At 38.8% G+C, this 20,657-nt stretch overlaps 1 protein-coding gene and 1 long non-coding RNA gene across 8 annotated transcripts in view; one reads left to right on the top strand and one right to left on the bottom strand.

Moving 5' to 3' along the window:
* The window catches only part of OSBPL1A (oxysterol binding protein like 1A), a 246,851-nt gene that overhangs the window by 100,840 nt on the left and 125,354 nt on the right, over positions 1-20,657 (top strand). For 2 of the 7 annotated variants that reach the window (XR_006707209.1, XM_045456885.1), the window contains exon 15: positions 5,369-5,475. The exons of 1 other annotated variant lie outside the window; for it this stretch is intronic. Coding sequence is in view for 1 of the 6 variants with exons in the window: in XM_045456885.1 (XP_045312841.1) it covers positions 5,369-5,475 (107 nt within the window). In the remaining 5 variants the exon portion in view is untranslated. Of the gene's footprint in view, positions 1-5,368; positions 5,476-12,314; positions 12,839-20,657 lie in introns of those variants that run through there. 4 more of the 7 variants (XM_045456890.1, XM_045456889.1, XM_045456887.1 and 1 more) reach the window with 3 other exon arrangements.
* On the bottom strand, positions 7,975-12,268 carry LOC123587289. The gene is made up of 3 exons (XR_006707210.1): positions 12,157-12,268; positions 8,081-10,671; positions 7,975-7,989 (listed from the first exon to the last, which is right to left on the bottom strand). It is a non-coding gene; the product is annotated as an uncharacterized LOC123587289 (long non-coding RNA).

Raw genomic sequence — 20,657 nt, 5'->3', positions numbered from 1 at the left:
CAAACCTTTTCAGTTCTTTTTGACCTCTCTGTCCTCTCCTGGTTACCCCTGCTTGCTCATCTTCCAGCCTCACTGGCCTTCTGGCCGTCCCTCAGAGAGGCTGGGCATACTCCTGCCTCCGGCCTGGGCTGTGCTGGCCCTCTAAGGCTTTTCTCTAGGATACTCACACATATCCTTACATGCCCAGGTCTTTGTGCATCTCTTTGGCTTTCTCTTGCTGCCTGCCTTGGTTTGCTCCCCCATGTCCATTCTCTGCCCTGCTTGGTGCCAAGGGCTATTGATCACTACAGACTGCATTACTGGAGTCTTCTCACCCTCAGGCTTCTGATTGGACTCAGCAAAAAGGAGACCCTGTCAGGAGATTGGTAGAGGGGACCAGAGAAGTCAGGCGTTTTCCTCGCTCCCTCCAGCCAGGCTGTGGTGTAATAGCACTGTTCTGTTCCTGACTTGGCTGAAGGTCCCCCCTCTGACTCCAGCTCCTGCTGGGCTTAGGGACACTGGCCCATCCTTTTGCTTCTCCATTCCAGGGTGGCAACTGTCCTGCCTGGCAGTCTGTTAGTTCGCTCCCTTTGTGTGTAATCTTTTTTTTTAAAAGAGTTTACAGGTGCCCTTTGAGTTTGCCAGGTCTCTCCTGCCAGGACTCTGAGACCTCATCCTGTCTAAACTTTCACCTGCCTTCAAACACTTGATATTCCCCTACCTTGCTTTGTTTTTTCTCTTTGTCACTTATCAAGCTTGCTGTATATGCATTGTAGTTGATTGTCTGCCTTTCCTATTAGAATATAAACTCTATGAAGGCAGGAATTTTTTGTCTTTTATTTGCTGATAATCTACAGCAATTTAGTGCATGGCACATGGGCACTATACAGTTGATTCTTGAGTAATATGGGTTTGAACTGCATGAGTCCATTTATATATGGCTTTAAAATATATACATATATATAGCATAGTACTGTAAATAAAATTTCTACTCCTTATGATTTTCTTAATATCTTCTTTAGCTTACATCATTTTAAGAATACGGTATAGGGGCGCCTGGGTGGCGCAGTCGGTTAAGCGTCCGACTTCAGCCAGGTCACGATCTCGCGGTCCGTGAGTTCGAGCCCCGCGTCGGGCTCTGGGCTGATGGCTCAGAGCCTGGAGCCTGTTTCCGATTCTGTGTCTCCCTCTCTCTCTGCCCTTCCCCCGTTCATGCTCTGTCTCTCTCTGTCCCAAAAATAAAAATAAACGTTGAAAAAAAAAAAAAAAGAATACGGTATATAATACAGTGTATGATATATGTGTTAGCTGAATGTTTGTTATTGGTAAGGCTTCTGGTCAATAGTAGGCTATTAGTAATTAAGTTTCGGGGGAGTCAGAGATAATAAATGGATTTTCAACTGTGAGGGGGTCGATGCCCCAACTCCCATGTTTTTCAAGGGTCAGCTGTACATGTTTTGAGTGGATGAAATGAATCACCTACTTACCTAGCTTATACATTGATAACTTCTTTTGAACTCAGAAACAAGAACCAAATTTGTTTTGTCAAGTTAGTATATAGATTGTACAAGTCAGCCCTGAACTGCCACATCGTGGCCTTTGAGTCAGCAGTGGATGTCTCTTGACTGTCTCAAGTTTCCCTGGATCACAATTCTGATAGGATCTTCTTTCAGGACTAGTGTTGTCTATACCATCGGAAAATAATAATTATAGATATTTTAGATATGCTTGCTTTATTGGGCATTATATTTAACAATAAAACTACTAGTTGTTCTTCAAGATCCAACTCAAGTCTCACCTCTTATCAGACTCCACTCGATCACTCCATCCCATAATGGTTATTCCTTCCTCTGAATATTTAACCTTTTTTAAAATCTATGCATAATTTGTTTGCTACCTATATCGTATAACATCCCTCATATCTTTTTATTCTCATTTAATTCATGCTGTAACTCATCTAACACATGATGTTTTAAACTATGTGTAGTCTCCATTGCAGCTAATACAGATTGTATACAGACAGAATGGTTAGTAGTACTTGTTTCGTAAGTGATTGTGTTCATGCTAGTAATCTTAATTTGAACAACAAAAAAATACATTTATATTCTCAGTGTGACCTCTCAGTTTTTTTCAAGTTACAGTTTTATGTAAACATTTTTAGAACATAGTTGATGATTTTTACATGCAGATATCTTTTTCTCCTTTTTTGAGGAGAGCATACGGATTTTGAGGCATTTATATAATTCCAATTAGGAGTGAAAGTCAGTTTTTAAAATGCCTCTTTGCAGGTAGGTTAGATCATGTCTCTCAACGTACACAGATGCATTGCTGTTTTTTCTTCATCGTAAAAAAATATGTAAATCTTCATGAGAAGGATGGCACTTGAACTTGGCCTTGAACAAAAAAGGTTTAAGTGGAGAAACTTCTGAATATGAATAATTATTATTTCCAATTTTCGGGGAAGAAGAAACATCTTGAAGAAAGGTTTAGAGGCCGTAAAGGAGAAGAATATTTCTAGGAAAACAAATACTTTGAGAAAAATAGTATAGCTGAAACTGATTCAACTTATAGAGTATCTTAAGTGTCGGCTAAAGAGCGTGGACTTCTTTTATGTTAGGAGAATGATGGAGGTCATCTGTATTAGGTTTAGTTTGCTAGCATAATAAGAAACCAGTATTTCCCCCAATAGTTTTAAAACTTACCCAATTAAAAATTGTACAATGTTATGAAAATGACAGATTGTGAGCTTTTTATACATGTCTCTAAAGTTAAGCTTTTCACATGAGGTCTTCTAGCATCTTTCCTGAGTTCAAAAATACTTTTAGTACAAAAAATTGACATTATTCCTCAAAATTAAGTGTTCAATTCTTATAATAGGCCAAATATGGTTACATACTGACCTTTTTACATATGTTCATTATGACTAAGTTTCTAAATATTAATTGGCTAAAACAGATTTATAGTGATTCACAGTTGGTAACTTTACTAGAAGCTTAGCAGTTTTCTTTCTTTTTGTATAACAATATGAAACATATCATATGTGAAGCATGCCACTGTGAACCAACAGGCCTCTGACACACTGCCCTGGTGCTAAAGTATCTGTTCTTAAACAGAGCTACTGTGCAAGTTAATGTTAATTTCAAAATCTTGCTTGAACACCAGACTGTCATAGAAATGGAGATACCTTATGACTCTGTTTGGGACAAAAGAATCAAACACATTCTCAACAATGGATTCTTAAAAGTCAATATATATTTCTTGGAGTATCCTTTAAAAAGTTACAGAATCAGTTTTGTTTTGAATCTTGAAATTCAAAATTTATTTTGACATGTCATGTTTTATGTTAATCAACAAGTATATAAAGTATTAAGTGTCTAAAACACAGAATTATAGATGATTAAGTATGTCATGGTATTTAATAAAAAGAAATACATCCATGAATGACTGTGCTTCCATTTTCTTACCATTTTTGCCATGCAAGTGGAAAATTACTAGATTACCCAGTGCATTTATGGAAGGCAGAGGCTGTGCCTGATTTTTTTGTACATCCCCTCACGGTATTCAATCCACAGCTCTGTGAGACATCTGTTGAGGTACTATTTAAGTCATACAGCATCTGGCATATGGTATTCTTTTTTGCTATTTAGCAACTAAGTAAAGAAAAAATCTTCACAATGTGTATCAGAGATTCACAATGAAAAATAAAGCATGTGAAATCAAATTTATTTTAGGATATAGTAGTTTTCAATTGTTTGGGTGTTATTAAGAATAGCTAACACTAGGAAACTGTATTCCATAGTATGAAAAATAAGATAAAATGTCATTTGGTATTTATATCCAGATATTAATGAAAGCTTGTTCATACCTCCATTTACTCTGACCTTTTCCTTTTTTTTTTTTTTTTTTTTTTTTTAATATTTATTTATTTTGAGGGGGGGTGGGGAGAGAGAGCAGGGAATGGGCGGGGAGAGAGCAGGATCCACACCATCAGCGCAGGAGTTGATCTCAAGAACCATGAGATGGTGACCTGAGCTGAAATGAAGAGTCTGACACTCAACAGACTGAGCCACCCAGACCCCCCTAACATTTAACTCTTGTTGCCCACTTTTGCCTTATGGATTTTGAGAAATAATTTTTCTAAGAAAAGGACTTTTCTTTGCTAAAATAAGTCACATTCCTACAGAAATCTTGGAAAATTAAAGAATGAAGAATAATAGAATTTTATCACCTAAAAATAATGACTGTAAATAATTTGTTATATGTTCTTGGTAGAATTTATTTTCCTTTCCACTCATTTGAAAATATTTGTTTTTTGATGAGACCCACTTTATGGCCTGAAAATTATAGGGTGCCAGCTGTTGGATTTGATTGCTTTTGCTTATTGACCTTGGTTACCCTGTTTTAAGAACCCTGTGTTAAATTAATCAAGATTGTTTAAAATACAAAGGGTGGTATAGATTTGTCTTTCTCCTTTTATTTTTAGATGACAAGCTTTCTTAATGTTATTTGCTAGAAGGGATACGCTTAGAAGATCTTAATATAATTAACACAAAGTCCAAAACTATTTCAATTAAGTACATTTCTCCAGCATTAATCTGAACAGAAAATGACGTTTTATTTTTTAAGTGATGTGTGTGCATTTTGCAGCTTTCTCTTGCCAGCCTTTTGTTTTTTGTTTTGTTGTTGTTGTTTGTAATAGGTAAATGGATTAAGATTTTCCTTAGGGAACCTGGGATGATCGTAACATTACCATTTTTTTTGTTCACAACTTATATCCAAAAGATACTGGGCCCCCAGAGGGACACATTTGTGAGAGTGCAAAGACCTTCCCATGCCAAACATTTATCCAATAAGCACTAGAGGAAGTTGAGTTAATGCTGCCTTTAGATATGTTAGCCATCATGTCAACTACAGTATTATTTTTATCTCTTTCTAGCACTTGGCTTTTGAATAAAACTACTTATCTAGCATAGAATATCATGAAAGGAAATGTTAACTGCTTTTCTTAAACATTATATTACTTATTCCTATAAACTTTGTTTTGTTTTGTTTTAGTCCTGACTCTTCAGGATATAGTCCTTCTTAGGACAAGGGTTCATCTTTTCTTTTACTGTACCAATTTATGTGCCCTGCATACAGTAGGTACTTAATGATGCTCAAGGAATATACTATATCCTTTGTTTAAGGCGGCTAGAAGGAAAGATAAAGTTAGTCCATATAAAAATGTTTGTGGTCTTTCCTGGCTCAGTCGGTAGAACTTGGAACTCTTAATCTCAGGGTTGTGAGTTTGAACCCCACATTGGGTATAGAGATTACTTTTAAAAAATAATATAAGATTTTTGTGGTCTTAAAAATCACCCTAATTTTATTTATTTATTTTTATTTATAGACATGCTTCCATCATTTCTTCAGAAAGTTGAAGTTGTCTCTGAAGCTTCCAGAGAAACTTGTGTAGCTTTGAGTGATTGCCTTAATCTCTTCACTAAACAAGAAGGGGTAGGTAGTTGGAATTGAATTTTTCAGTAACTGTCTGGGTGTCACATACTCAATCATCCAATAAGTCATTGCTTTCAAATTGTCCAAAGGTAGGAGAAAATAGTCTTAACAAAGAAAGTGAAAGCTTTGTTTTTCACTAAAATTTAAAAGTCATTTATTCTTGATTAAGCAAGATGATTCTGAAGTAACTTAGGTTCATATCTAATTATATAGCTATATTTATCAACTATGTTTTAAAGTTCTACTCAGAGTTCTTGTGGCATTTCAACAAGAGGGTTGCGAAAATATTGTGGAAACCAGAGGTTTTATAAGAAAAATACACAGTATTTTTATTTAGAAAGAGAGTGCTGTCATACTAATCTGTGTGAACTGAGCTCAATGGGTGAAATAACTTGTATTCTTTTCCCCCTGCTTTCTCCCATTCAAAATTTGCCATTTTCCCAAATATTGGTAAGAGTGATATGTTTATCCATTAGTAATTCTTTTTCTGAATGCAAGCCAAGCAGACATAGGCCTTCTTTTCCATTCTGTTAATTTCTTTTTTTTGTATTTTTTTATTATTTAGTTATTTTTTTAACGTTTATTTATTTTTGAGACAGAGACAGAGCATGAACGGGGGAGGGGCAGAGAGAGAGGGAGACACAGAATCGGAAACAGGCTCCAGGCTCTGAGCCATCAGCCCAGAGCCTGACGCGGGGCTCGAACTCACGGACCACGAGATCGTGACCCGAGCTGAAGTCGGACGCTTAACCGACTGCGCCACCCAGGCGCCCCCCATTCTGTTAATTTCTACATATATGTTCAGTCTTCAGCGTTTTAGTTTAAGACACTACATTTCTTATTCTTGTTACAATTTTTGTACCTTTTAGTTAGAAACTACGTTTTGATAAAACAAGGCAGATGAAAATGGTTTTGTATATTTCTCTCATACATATGAGATACGTATATGTAAAGATGTAACATTTTATTTTCTTGTGATTAGAATAGAAGCCTTGTGGGGGCACCTGGGTAGCTCAGTTGGTTAAGCATCTGACTTCGACTCAGGTCATGATCTCAAGGTTTGTGAATTCGAGCCCTCATCCGGCTCTGTGCCAATAGCTCAGGGCCTGGAGCCTGTTTTGTATATTGTGTGTGTGTGTCTGTCTCTCTCTCTCTCTCTCTCTCTCTCTCTCTCTCTCTCTGCCCCTCCCCCACTCATGCGCACGCGCTCGCTCTCTTTCAAAAATAAACAAACATTAAAAAAATAACAGAAGACTTGTGAATTCATGTTAAAAAATTTTTAATGCCAATTTTGTTATGTACACCACAAATTTTGTATTTTATTTGGAGAAAAAATATGTAAATGATCTGAAATTCATTTAAAACAAACTTCCAGAAGGCCAATAGAATTTTATTAACTATCACAGGAAAACATAATTGTTCATTGAACTTTTTTTAAGTTGGTTTATTTTGAAAGTGAGCACGTGTGTGAGAGAGCATGAGCGGGGGAGGGGCAGAGAGAGAGGGAGAACGAGAGCGAGAATCTCAAGCAGGCATTCATGGGTTTGTAGGATCAAAGCCATGAGATCATGATCTGGGCTGAAATGAAGAGTCGAATGCTTAACAGACTGAGCCATCCAGCGGCCCCTGTTCATTAAGCATTTTAAATGGTTGATTCTTCCAATACTATTTGAAAACATCCCCTCAGCATTTCTACTTTTGGTGATGTCATATTCTAGCTTACTTAAATGAGGCATGATGTAGTGATCTAAATAAATCTGAATAGCATTGTAGAACATTTTTAAAATGAACAAATTATGGTGTCTAGGGATTCAGGTAATACTTAACACATCGTAAAACCAAATCTCATTAACATCTCTTCTGTGGCACCTGCTGGATGTGTCAATAACGTCTTTGTTTTAGAGATGTATAGTTTTGAGGTAAATGCTAAATTAGAAGTAATTTAATTTCTGGAGAAGCCGACCTATGCTAATTTTTAAACTGCTTAAAAATACAGCCTCATGATTACTTCTCTGTGAAAATCTGGATGTGCAAGAGTAGATTAGCCTAAAGTTTAATTAGACTTTTAGACTTTTAAATTTGTCATGAGGATAAAATAACATAATGTAAGCAAAATGCTGAGCATAGTTCCTGACACATAGTAAGCCCTGAGTACAAATCAGCAGTTATTATTGTAGGATGCTATCTACCACTCGTGACCCCTTTTCTCTGATGGCATTTTGGAGCTTTTGTGTCTTTAACTTTGGATTTAACTCATTTTGGGAGAAGGTGGTATTGTCTAAAGAAAATTTGAGTATTTGTGGAATGATTGTGTTCTTTCCATCCTTATTAGTCAAGTGACAAAGAGCTACTTAAGTTCTTTGAACCTTGATATTTTCATCTTACAATAAGGGAGACCATATAGTAAGTCACTATTAACAGCACTGGTCTGAAAGTCTTATGGGCCTTTTAAAAATCTGTCTTTTTCCTAACCAACTGTAGGTTAGTTTCTATACAATGAAAATATGTGAACACCTCAGTATCAGGTGTGGGTATCAAATGTATAGATGTATAGATGAATAATATGTATATACAGCATATTAACACAATGAAAATATGTGAACACCTCAGTATCAGGTGTGGGTATCAAATGTATAAATGTATAGATGAATAATATGTATATACAGCATATTAACACACTGTGTGACACATAGGACTCATTTAGGAAGTGGCACTTATTGCTTCATACTTTTAAGGCATCTTTAAGTTTCTTTTTAATTAATGCTATGAGATATCAACTCTGAGGTTCTCAGTAGTATTTATGGATTTCCTTGTGAGAAATATGATTATAGACCATGAAAAGGCCCCCCAAATAATTAAAAGATAAATGACATCATCAAAGTTAGCTTTTCAAATGGCTAAGAACTAATATAAGAATTTAATAGTATAATGGAGGTCAGAGCAGAATAATTAGGTATAGTAATGCCTTATTTATCTGGAATTGTAAGTTACATTTCTGTATCTGGAAATTTTATTAAAAAGCTTTGAACTCACAGAGACCTGGGTCTAGTCATGCTCCGCTATTTAATCTGTCTGCCTCAGTTTTCATATACAATTTCCTTTTTAAAGTGGTGACCAATCACAAAAGAATGTTTTGAAAGGTAAATGTAATCATATTGGCAAAACCCCTTGTACAGTACCTGGCACATAATGGGGATCCAATCGATTGAAGTGATCCCAGCCTCCACAGCAGCAAAACTTGTTTTTATTCTACTCTCTTTGATGACAGTTATTCTAAATATTACCCATTTACATCTTATGCTAAATTTTTAGCACTTAATTTTATCTTTTCTGGGCTGTCCTTTTGTATGTTCATAATTACTCTGTATCTTAATGCAGAGATGCCTTCAGGGGATAATGTTTATAGGACTCTGTAATTTGACAAAATGGCCCAGTCCTGCCAATGCCCTTGAATTTAGTTTTGCTCTTTATGGGTTTAAAAATTTTTTTCTCTTGAGTTTTAGATCAACTGTGTGCCTGTCTGTAACAGAATACTGATCCCTTCTGCCTTACTCTTTCTAATGTTCTGTTTATTAAAAAGAAAACCAGATGACCAAACTCGGTAAAATTATGTTCACAGTTAGAACAAGCTGGCTCTGTATGAGAAATTGAGGGGTTTATAATGAGAACAGTCCTTAATGCCTGGATTTGGGTCTTTCTATTTCTGTGGTATGTGAGTGTTTGCTTATTTGGGGATGCTCTGATATGACCCAGATATTCAAGGTTTCCATACGACCTCTACATTAAATGAGGTGCATTATATATGCATATTTTACTTGTAAATAACACAACTTGTGTTTTTGGAAAAAACTGCAATATATAAAGTAAGCTGTAAAGTTTGAGTTTGATTTACTAAAGGGAAATTTATTAGGTGTTCTTGGGGTGATATTCTTGGGGGAGACATTGGAGAATGTGAATGCCACAACTGTCTTTAGCCTTGTTTGAGAGTTCTGTTTAAAAGGGCACCTGGCTGGCTCAGTTGGTAGAACATGCAACTGTTAATCTCAGGGCCATGAGGTCAAGCCACATGTTAAATGTGGATCCTATGTGGAAAAAAAAAAAAAAAAAAAAAAAATCAAAAGGCTAGAAATTGGCTTCATGAGTTATTGTTTCTATAGTTTTCCTTACCCAGAGAGTGGTATCACAAGTGGCTAAAATGTCACACAGTGCTGTTGTTGGTCTCCTTCTTGTTCTGTGTATTATGGAGCTCCCTTTGATATTAGTCAAACCAGGTTTTCCAAGGTAGGAACTTGCCTATTTAAAACTAGCGTAAGCTCACTTATGAAATATTCTGTGGTCCCATGGTAAGTCTCCTGAGTTGACTGCTAAAGAGCTAGAATCCAGATGTATGATTAGGATAGTGATACTCAGTTTGTGGTGTAATGGAGAGATTTGGACCTTCTGTTGGAACCAACTGGAAGGTATTGCTACTTTGGATGAGATGCTGATAATCTTTGGAGAGAAACCATGCCCTCCTGTGGGCTTAGAGCTTTAAAAGTCGAGGTCTCCTCTTCATTAGTTTCCTGGACTGCTCAAAGTCCTTCAGTCATTTCTTAATGTTTGTACTTTTCAGGCTTTCACCTCTCTGTCATGTCTTCACTTTCCTCCTCTCCCTCTGCTCTGAGCAAAATTCTTTGTTAAACATGAGGCAGCGGCTGTCTATGCTGTCAGTTCCCTGCCACTCCCTCCCCCAGTCTCTTTTTTCTTCCCTTTCCTTGGCATCTGTCTCCTTCCATCCTGCTTCAAAAACAGCTCCTCTCTTCTTTTGCATTCTCTACTCCCTTATAGCTGGTCTCCCAACATGCCTTTCCAATTCTATTTTAGAAAATGTGATACTTTGTTTCTACTTCTTTATTCTTCAACTAGCCCACTGAAACCATTCTTGCCATCTCCTTACTGCTAAGTCAGAGGATACCCTTAAATTACCTTGCTTGTCCTGTGATGGATCTGGTGTTTGACTGCTACTTGTTTTGGGGATTCTTCTCAGTGATTGCTGTGGTGCCTACCTCTTCTGTCTTCTCTTTCCTTTAGAGCAGCTTCTCCTCAGTTTTCTTCTGAAGCATCTTTTCATCTGCCTGTGCCTTGAATGTTATTGTCCCCTGGTTTCTTTCAATGGTCTTTTCACTTGGCATTCTCCGTGAATGATCTTAGCCATTCCTTCAAACAGAAATCCATGATGACTCCGATATCTCCAATGTAGATCTCTCCTAGGCTGAGCTATGAACCAGTATATCCAGCTGACTTTTAAACATTTACATATGATTGTATCACAGGCATTTCATACCAGTGTGTCTAAAGCAGAATTACACCTATTCAGGACCCCAAGCCACAATCATGGAAGCTGTCCTGTGTTCATCCTTCTTCCTCCTCCTCCTCTCACCCCTTAAAGTTGGTTGTTTTTCCTTCCTATCTCTCAGTTGCCTGTCTCCCTGTACCCCCTCTCCCCCCACCCAACAGATTCCCTGTTGCCACTCTGTGGGGATAGAGTTCTAAGAATTGTGCTGTCAGATGACTGTGACCATTGCCTCATCCCAGGTTCCACCCTTCAAAACTGGCTTAGATATCCCTCCTGTTCTGGGAGTCCTTGCTGTTGGAGCACTTATCACATTGTATCATTATATATTTACTTGTCTGATTCTGTATTTACTAAAGGGCCCCTTAAGGAAGCAACTGTATCTTAGGTATTTTTGTAGCATCTGTGTCTAGCATAAGTACTTGGCATGTAGTAGACAGTTAATAAATATGTGAATGAATGCATAATGAAATGTACAAAGGCAAGAGTACAAAGAGCAGACCAATTGGGATCTATATCTTGACCTTGAGCATATGTTTGGAAATTCCATTTCCAAATCTGAAAATGAGAATACAAATGAGTTACTTTATGTGAAGCTCCTCAGTACAGTGCCTGACACAGTTTAGGTGCTCTGTAAATTGCCCTCTAAAACATTTTGTTGTCTTTGCTGCCTACTACCACTTTTGTAAACTGAATTCTCTGATTTTTAGAGTCCAGGGAGGAAGATTGTGTAGCAGCTGCTTTTAGTGCCTAATGTGACATTTCACAATACCATTTAGTTTAGAATGGGGGAAAAAGAAAAAAACAAACGGACTTTTCAAAGACACTATGAAACCTCATTGACATAAATTCCAAATTTTCTAGTGTACTGTTGCATCATCTTTTACGCATTTTATATCTGTAGCACAGTTACAGCCACCACTGTTGGGACAGCGAACTTAAAGTCCCCCGTGATCTTGTTAAAGAAATACTCAGTTTGGTTCAGTTATTACTCTGCTCCCTAAAGTTTGAGGACAGATTTATATTGTTTAAAACCGTTGGAACTGAAAGTTATGTGTATCCCACCCCCACCCGAGCCTCACAGAAATTTCCTTAGCCTGAACACCCCACTTGAGTGTATTATTTACGTGGTTTTACTGTCCTTGGGCGTCTTGGTCTACCCTTCAAGCCTAGCCGGAATAAGAAACCATCTAGGTTTCACATTAGTAGAATTAATACCATTGTTTTCCTCATTGCCCAAATGGTAGCCTAGAACGTGCATTAAAAAAATAAAGGACAAGAGGACTAGTGTTTGTTTTGGAATCAGAAACCCTCACTCTAAAGTGTAAGCCAGAGTAAGAGTCAGTTACCTTTGAGGTGCAAGAGTCCAAAGAGGATTCCTCTCTGCTTTTCCCCAGGGGCGGGCTGGCCATTTAGAAGTTGTCAGGGCAGGCGTCGCCAGGAGAGGGCTTGAGCACACAGCCCGCTCTAGGACCTCGCAGGAGCCTCCGCGGGATGCACGCAGAGCCCGAGTAGCAGTTTCCTTACTTCCTTCCCCGAGAATTGCGGGGCGCGCAGTCCGCCTGCTCGCTCGCAAGGGCTGTGTGCGGGCTCTCGCCGGCCGGGGCACGTCCCTACCTGCGCCTCCGCGGAGTGGGCCACGCGGGAGGGGGGCCTCGGGAGGAGGGACTGGACGACGACAGCGGCAGCGCGGAGCTGCCTGCCGCAGGCCGTTCCCCGCGCTGCTCGCACTCTCCCCGGCGAGCCCTGGAGGGGAGGGCGGCTCTGGCTCTGCGGCCGAAGGGCGCTGCACGGACCTCTGGCGGCCCGGCACCGGAGTCCTGGGCCGCTGGCGGGCGGGCCGCGCCTCTGCTTGACCTCGCTGGAGCCGGGGGCGGGCCGAGCAAAGGTGACTTAGAGAGACCTTGCGGTGCCGCCCTGGGCTGGGCTGGAGGGGAGGCGGAGGGACAGGCAGGCGCATTTGTGCTGGAGCTGGCCGAGGAGTGAAGGGTGGAGCGCTCTGCCGGGGATCCCCAGATCCGGCCCAGGTGGGTGAGTGTGTGCGCCCGCCGGGGGCTTTGCTAGGTCAGCTTCGGGGCGACAGAGGACACCAGGGGAGGAAGGGGGGAGGGCGGCCAGACGAGATCTAGGGATGTGAGTAGATCCAAGAATAGTTGGACGCCTGTGCGGGGAGCGGAGTGCAGCAGCGGGCGAGTGGGGAGGGGTGCGCGAAGCCGGGAGACCCTGATGTCCCTGCCTCGCCAGGGTCTTCCTGCCGGCTCCGGGTGTGCGTCGGGTTCCCACAGGAAGAGCCACTGGGGGGAAAGCCTGTGGACAGATATTTTTTTTTTTTTCTCCCAGCTAAATATTGGTAGTAGGTCAAGTGGGGCCCGAGTGGGAGGAGTAAGTCAGTGAAAGACATTATTGTCCTAAATAACCTTCCAAGTTAGTGATTTTTTGCATGTCTCTGCCCTGGCTGACATTGAGATGAACTTACCATCCGCTGTTTGGAGGCCGCTAAAATTCCAAGGAAACACTTGAGTGGATTAAAGAGAAAAGGAGAAATTATACTGGGGCTGGGGAGCGGGAAGGGAGGTAGCTTTTAACTTTGTTTTGATTAAGGATTTTTGATTACTCATAGGCTTTCTTTGTAGCCTAAACCAGTGGAGAATCACGTTCCCCAGCATTCAGAGCATGTGGCTAGTTGTTTTGTGTTTTCTGTTGTGCTGGTTTTTTCTGGATTTGGAGGGAGGCTAGTAAGAAAGGGAAGATACCAGGGAAGAGCTTAGTCCAGCTTTTGAGAGTTATTAAAGGTATTAAAAGTTTCTTAATTTTAATTAGATTCAAAGACAGACTGAAGGCATTTTGTTTTAGAGACCTAGGGTAACTTAGGAATCTTTTTCAAAAGAGAAAAATGCTTGAAATGCGTGTTGGTGGAGGAATGTGTAGGCTAGAATATGGGGATCTAAGTATAAAAAAATTTTTTTTTTTCTGTTTGAGGACACACCGAAGTTCATCTCTGGTCCAAATCATGTTTGATTTCAGCAGTGAAGTTGATGACTTTGGTAAATTAGCTCAATTTTGATTGAGTAGATACTTAATCTGAGCATGATGACCAGAGAGCTATTTCAGCCTTTGTCCCAGTACTACTTTTACTAGACTGGGATCTTAAAAGAATTTGTGTCACTGTGACTATGATTGCCAGACTCTAGTCTCCCCTCTTTAGAACCTCTTTAAAGGCTCATTTTAGGGAATTTCATTGAGGCGGAAAGTGACCCACATAATCTCTCAACCCTCAGTTGTACACCTTGCAGAATGAGGGAAATGAAAAAAGGTGTTAGATTTTCCATATTTAAAAGCAGATGCACATACTACAGGGTAGTATATAAATACAGTCAAGCACATTTAGAATACTGTATGTAGGGGCGCCTGGGTGGCGCAGTCGGTTAAGCGTCCGACTTCAGCCAGGTCACGATCTCGCGGTCCGTGAGTTCGAGCCCCGCGTCGGGCTCTGGGCTGATGGCTCAGAGCCTGGAGCCTGTTTCCGATTCTGTGTCTCCCTCTCTCTCTGCCCCTCGCCCGTTCATGCTCTGTCTCTCTCTGTCCCAAAAATAAATAAACGTTGAAAAAAAAAAATTTTAGAATACTGTATGTAAAATAATTGATAAAAATAGTTATGTAATACCATGTCTTAAGCTTTATGTACCGCTTATGACATTTACCATTTATATTCTAAGAAGCTTTTAGAAACTTATTAGTATCTTAGTATTCAAACATATAATTGTGTTTATCAGCTCTGTGAGGATTATAAGAATTTTTAATTCCAAGCGAAATTTAGATTTTTTACTTGGTCCACATTATTCAGCATTATTTCTAAATTTTTAGCTTCTGTGTATAATCAGGAAATAGATTTCAAATTAATTTTGGAAGCAACTAGGACAGAAGTTAAATAAATAGGAAGTTTATGTAAAATGAAGCAGGTTTTCATTTTGATAATTTGTAAAGTATTTGAACAAAAATACTTAAGGTTTTAATTAAGCAGTATGAGGCTGGGGGGGGGGGGGGGGAGGCCGGTGGCGCAGGGAGAGTGTATATGTGTGATTAGCCTTGTCATGCTTGGTATGACCCAGGATCTTTTCCTGGTAAGTTTTTGTATCACAAGGATACCAAGTCTGTAACCTGCATGCAATTGTATTTGTCTTGAATTCCTGCTAGAGAGTGCAATACCAGATTATATTCTGTCTAATGAATTTTGAATGAGTTACAGGCAGATACAATTTTCCTCTCATTTTAACTTAAGAGTAGTAAGGATATAACCCCCATACATTTTTATAAGGGTCCACCATTGATTTGATATCTATTACTTTATGTAATTTTTTGTCCTTAATTCAGTAAGTATTTACACAGTGTTTACCTTGTCAGATAACTTGCTAAACCAGTCAAAGCTAGATGAATAGAAGCAGGGTCTTCTTGAAAGGTTTTATTAAATATGCCTAAAGAGTTTGAACATTATCTTGGGAATTAGAATCACTGAAAGATTTTGAAGAGGGGAGAGATTTAATCAGATTTGCTCCTTACAGAAAGGATTAGAGGAAGGCCTGAAAACAGGGTGACCAGGTGCAGGAATTCAAGAGAGAGATAATCAGAGTCTGAACTAAGGTGGTGACTACTGAAAAGGAAAGCAAGGTACAAAGCCAAGAGAGACTCAAAAATAACCTAATAGGAGCCGATAATAGTTGAATATGCAGAATGGAGGAGAAGATGGAATTCTAGACAGTTCGCAGGCTTATGGCGAATAAATTACTGAAGGAGGGAATAAAGGGAGTAGGTGGAGGGTGAGTTCACCTTTGGACATGGTGACCTCCAAGAAGGGCATCCTTACTCATTCAATAAAAATTTGTGAATCGTTAGTATTAGAAGTCACCTGAATAAACATGGAGCTTGAGGCTGAAGGAGTAAATAATGTCACCTCGGAGACATCCAGCTTGAAAGAGTTTGAAATCAAAGGATTGAATACTTATATTAAAAGACAAAAAGGGAAAAAAGGAGCGAGGGGAGAACACTGAGCAAAATCAGCCAGAGAGGCAGGAAAAGTCCAGAACAAGGGAGGCCAATGGTACAGTTGGGTCAACGAGTTGAGGTAACAACTGATGCGGGAAGTTCTAGAAGCATGGCATAGGAAGAAGGTGTATTGCAATGAGCTGCAGAGTAAATGGGAAGCAAGAAAGTAGAAATAATGAAGACAGACTGATTTTCTGTAGACAATCATAATTGTAGAATAATTATACAGTTTTGTTCCTTTCTTTCAATTCTTAAATCTCATTTATTTTTCATGTTCCTAATGTACTGGAGAGGGCCTTCAGGACAATACTGGATGGAAGCTGAGATGGTGGGAAATGGTGTTCATCCCTGATTTTTAAAAAGGGGCATATTTCTAATAATTCACTATTAAGAGTGATATTTAATAAATACCATTTCTCAGATTATTGAAGTTCTTTTAATTCTTGTTGAGGTTTTTTAAACACGAAAGGGTATTGGATTTTATCAGATTCTTTCTGCATTTAATAAGAGCATCATAAGGTTTTTCTTTAATTTATTAAGGTGGCAAATTATATTTTTTCAAATTAATGTTTTTAGACTTTTTCTGATGATATGCCACCTTTGTGTAATTGGAATAAACCTAATTTGGTCATTATGTATTATCTTTAACATTCTCCTCGATTTGGTTTCTTTTGGATTTTAGTATCTATTTATGAATGAGGTTGGTTGGTAATTTTTTTTTCTTTCTTTCTTTTTTTTTTTTTTTTTTGGTTCTGTCCTCATCAGGGCTTGGTATCCAGGTTATTATACTGGCTTCATAAAATGAGTTTGGGAGTATTCTCTCTTTTGCTGTTCCCTGAAAGAGCTTGTATGTAATTGAAGTGGTCTGTTCCTTCTTATAAAGCTATTTTTGTGGGATTTTTAAACTAGTAATTAGACATATTTAATGGCTATAGGACTATTTTAGTTTTCTGTTTCTTTTGGGGTCAATTTTGACAAGTTCTCTATTTCTAGGAATTTATCCTTTCCATTTAAGTGTTGAAATTTATTTTTATAAGGTTTTTCATAAGTCTTACTATTTTTTTTAACTTATTTTGAATCTGTAATTAAATATTTTTTCCTAACGTTTTCCATTTTTTTCCTAATATTCATTTGGATATTTCCAATTAATCTCTTTAATATCAGTCTCATTAAGGCTTTGTTTATTTGATTATTTTTCAAAGAACTCTCTTTAGCTTGTTATTTGTTGCCATCTTTTTTGTTTAAAATTAATTTTTATAGTTATCTCCATCACTTTTTTTTTAGTTTATTTCCCTAGGTTCTATACATTTGTTATCCTCTGTCTCTTGGAAGGACATAATTTGTTCAAAATTTGTTCTTTTCCAGATTTCAAGTTGTAGGTTTCATAATTGTAGTATTTTGTAACTTAGTATACTCCTGCTGGTTTTTATCCATTACTTTATTTTATAGACTTAATCATGTGTTTCCTGAGACTTCATCTTTCTAGACTAAGAACTGCTAATATGTGTAGCGTGCTGCCCTTCTAATACTTAAAACACATAATACTTTTGCAAAGGTTTTAACTACTTCCAATTTTTTTTTTCTCTTACCTCACTCTTCTTGTTGTCATTGGTTGGTATTTCTGTTTCCTTTACCGACTTGCTTCTCATCTTCTTCCTCTTTCCTTCACCCTGACAACTTCTTTTCTACCTCTTGACAGTCTGCATGGTGGAGGAATGATCATCATTCCCTTGTCTTCACCTGTTTCTCACTGTCTTTCCAATTTTCTACCTGTTCCTCCCCCCACCCCCATCCTTGGAGGATTTTTCCATTGTCCGTTCTACATATGCCATCTTGTTCTTTCCTTCTCTGCAGAAACTTGGCTCCAGCACCAAAGAGGAAAAAGCAGATAACCTGTGTCTAATTTTCTTTGGATGCTCACAGGTTCACCCTTATTTACTGCACAATCTTTATTACTGCTCACTCAGTCCATCCAACTGATGACAACAAAGTCAGGGAGACTTTGGGCAAGGCCCAAGAAGAAAGCACAGATGGGACAATATGGACTTGCTCTTATTTGGAGTCCTGAGCTGTAGGCTCCAGTATTAGTGACCGTGGTCTTGCCATGTGACTCTGGGCGGCTCATTCTTAGGTCTCCTATTCTTCTCATGTAACACAGAATTATTAAAACAGACGCCTTCTCTCTACTTCAGGAGTTGCTGTGAGACTCAAATGATGAAAGGATAAACCCAACGGTTTTACAAGAGACAGTCTTCCCATGCTTTATTTTCAGAAAAATGCCTTGAAAGGATTTCATGCTCAATTCAGGGACAGAGAAGTGGTTTGTGGCTTGGGGTGTTGGATCAAAGAAACCCTGATGGGAAGCTGTAGGTGTCACGGGAATGACAGGAAGCAAGGAAGTTGTGCTCAGTGGTTGAGATTCAGGGGAGGGGCATCTGTCCTCTGGTACATGGGAACTAGAGACATGGACATGTTGTTACACCTGGTGGCTGGAAACTATTCTGTAGCTGCATCATTACCTATTTATTATTTGCTACACTTAGGATACTGCCTTTTTGAGTTTACTTGAGAAATCAACCTTTACTTACAGTGTTTATATGAGGGAGATTTTGTTGTTTCACGTTCTAAACAACTGAATTAAAAATTAAGTTTGTGAATATAGTTCTCCTTAGTAAAATTTCTTGTGATAGACAGGACTTAATTGTGAATATTTTCCTCATTTATTTTTGTTATGTTAGTTTGTGTTCTGGATTAGTTGCTTAAAATCCCAAGGTCGTAGAATCACTCTTAGACTGTAAAGCATCTAATCTGGTGATCCTCAAAAGATTTCCCTGGGGCATAGGGCAAATGCAACCACCTTTCTGTCCACTAAGGCACCTTCACAAAACACAGTTCCAAAAGGTTGATACAATGATCTGTTAACCTTTGACAGATGAGGAAAGGAAGGCCTGCAGAGAGGAACAGCCACTTTCCCAAGTCTATGTAGAGAGGTGGGGGCCACGTTCAGAGCTAAACCCAGTATTCAGCCTCCAAATTTAGTGCTGAAAGAACAACCTCACTGTATCACACTCAGCTTCAGTTAGAAAATTTATCCATTAGAGAAGATAGTCTATCTTGTTTCAAAGCTTATGCGGCCATCTATTAGCTAATTTCTTAGTTTGACAAAAGGATACCAACTTTAGAAACAAACAAATGGCCAAGAATATTGCAGTGTCTTCAGAGTTTGCATGGAATACCTGTATTCCAGGCTCTCCACAGAAAATGCTGTCCTTCTTTTTGTGAAAATATTGCTTGATAGAGGTCACATTTTTAGAAGATAACAGAATTCATCCCTTTCTCTAGATAGTCTAATTTTAGGATAAATATATCAGAATACTGCATCCTGGGATGTATTTTCTTGATTTTCTGAAAAATAGCCCTTGCTAAGCTGTAAGTTAGAATTCTATCCTCAATTTCTGTTGAGGGGCATTTCAAAAGAAAAAAAATTTTTTTTAAATGTTTGTCCATTTATGGGAGACACAGAGCATGAGTGGGGTAGGAGCAGAGAGAGAGAGAGACGGAGACAGAGGATCGGAAGTAAGCTCCTGGCTCTGAGCTATTAGAATAGAGCCATACGGAGGGCTCAGACTCACAAACCATGAGATTATGACATGAGCCGAAGTTGGACACTGAACCGACTGAGCCACCCAGGCGCCCCTGAAAAAAAAGATTAGCTTTAATGAAATTATTATTCTGCCCTTGAATACTCTCATTCCCCTATACATTACCCTGAAAAAGAAATTCGAGCTAAGGGCAAAGAGGGAGTTTGTTTTCCCTAAAGAATTGATATGTATTTTTTCCTTGTGGACAATTAAAAGGGCATAATTGTATTTCTCTTTCTGTTTTGGCCTTAAGAGAATTCAGAGCCAGATTTGTGGCTTGTCCACAGTATCTTGGTGGGCTCCATCACTTTTTTTTTTCTTTTTAATTTTTTAATGTTTATTTTTGAGAGAGAGAGAGAGAGACAGGACGTGAGCAGGGGAGGAGCAGAGAGAGAGGGAGACACCGAATCTAAAGCAGGTTCCAGGCTCTGAGCTGTGTCAGCACAGAGCCCGATGCGGACTCAAACTCACGAACTGTGAGATCGTGACCTGAGCCAAAGTTGGTTGCTTAACCGACTGAGCCACCTAGGCGCCCCTGTGGGCTCCATCACTTCTAATACCGTCAGAAATTCGGTATTTTCATAGCCTCCCAGGTTGGAAATCCCTGGATTACAACGTTCTCTTGTGAATTATGAATGTGATTGAATGTGGTTATGCCTCAGAGTGCATTCATGTATGATGATTGTATTTTAGGTTTTTTTCGGCAAGCAGTAAATACTAAGTAAATAGTTGTTACAATGTTAGAAATAGATTTGTACTTTATACTATGGTTTTATTTTACGTCAACAATATATGCACTTGGGTATTGACTTGGTAATAGATAATTTCAAGTACCCAAGTTAAAATATATGGCAAATGTTACAATTGGAGCCTTTTCTTATGATTTTTATTTGTGGTAAAATACAACGAGCATAGAGTTTATTCTCTTTATCATTTATAAGTGCATAGTTCAGTCACATTAGGTACATTCACAGTGTTGTGCAACCATTACCACCATCCATCTCCAGGACTCTTTGCATCTCTTAGTTTCATCTAAACTGAAACTCTAAACCTGTTAAACAATAATTCCCCATTCCCTTCTTCCCCCAGCCCTTGGCAGCTGCCATTCTACCTGCTGTCTCCCTGAATTGGACGACTTTAGGAACCTCCTATAAGTAGAATCACTCAGT

This window comes from Leopardus geoffroyi, chromosome D3 (assembly GCF_018350155.1).
Source record: "Leopardus geoffroyi isolate Oge1 chromosome D3, O.geoffroyi_Oge1_pat1.0, whole genome shotgun sequence".
Classification (NCBI taxonomy): domain Eukaryota; kingdom Metazoa; phylum Chordata; class Mammalia; order Carnivora; family Felidae; genus Leopardus; species Leopardus geoffroyi.
Note: the sequence above shows the minus strand (reverse complement) of the source record. Positions and strands in the feature narration are given on the sequence as shown.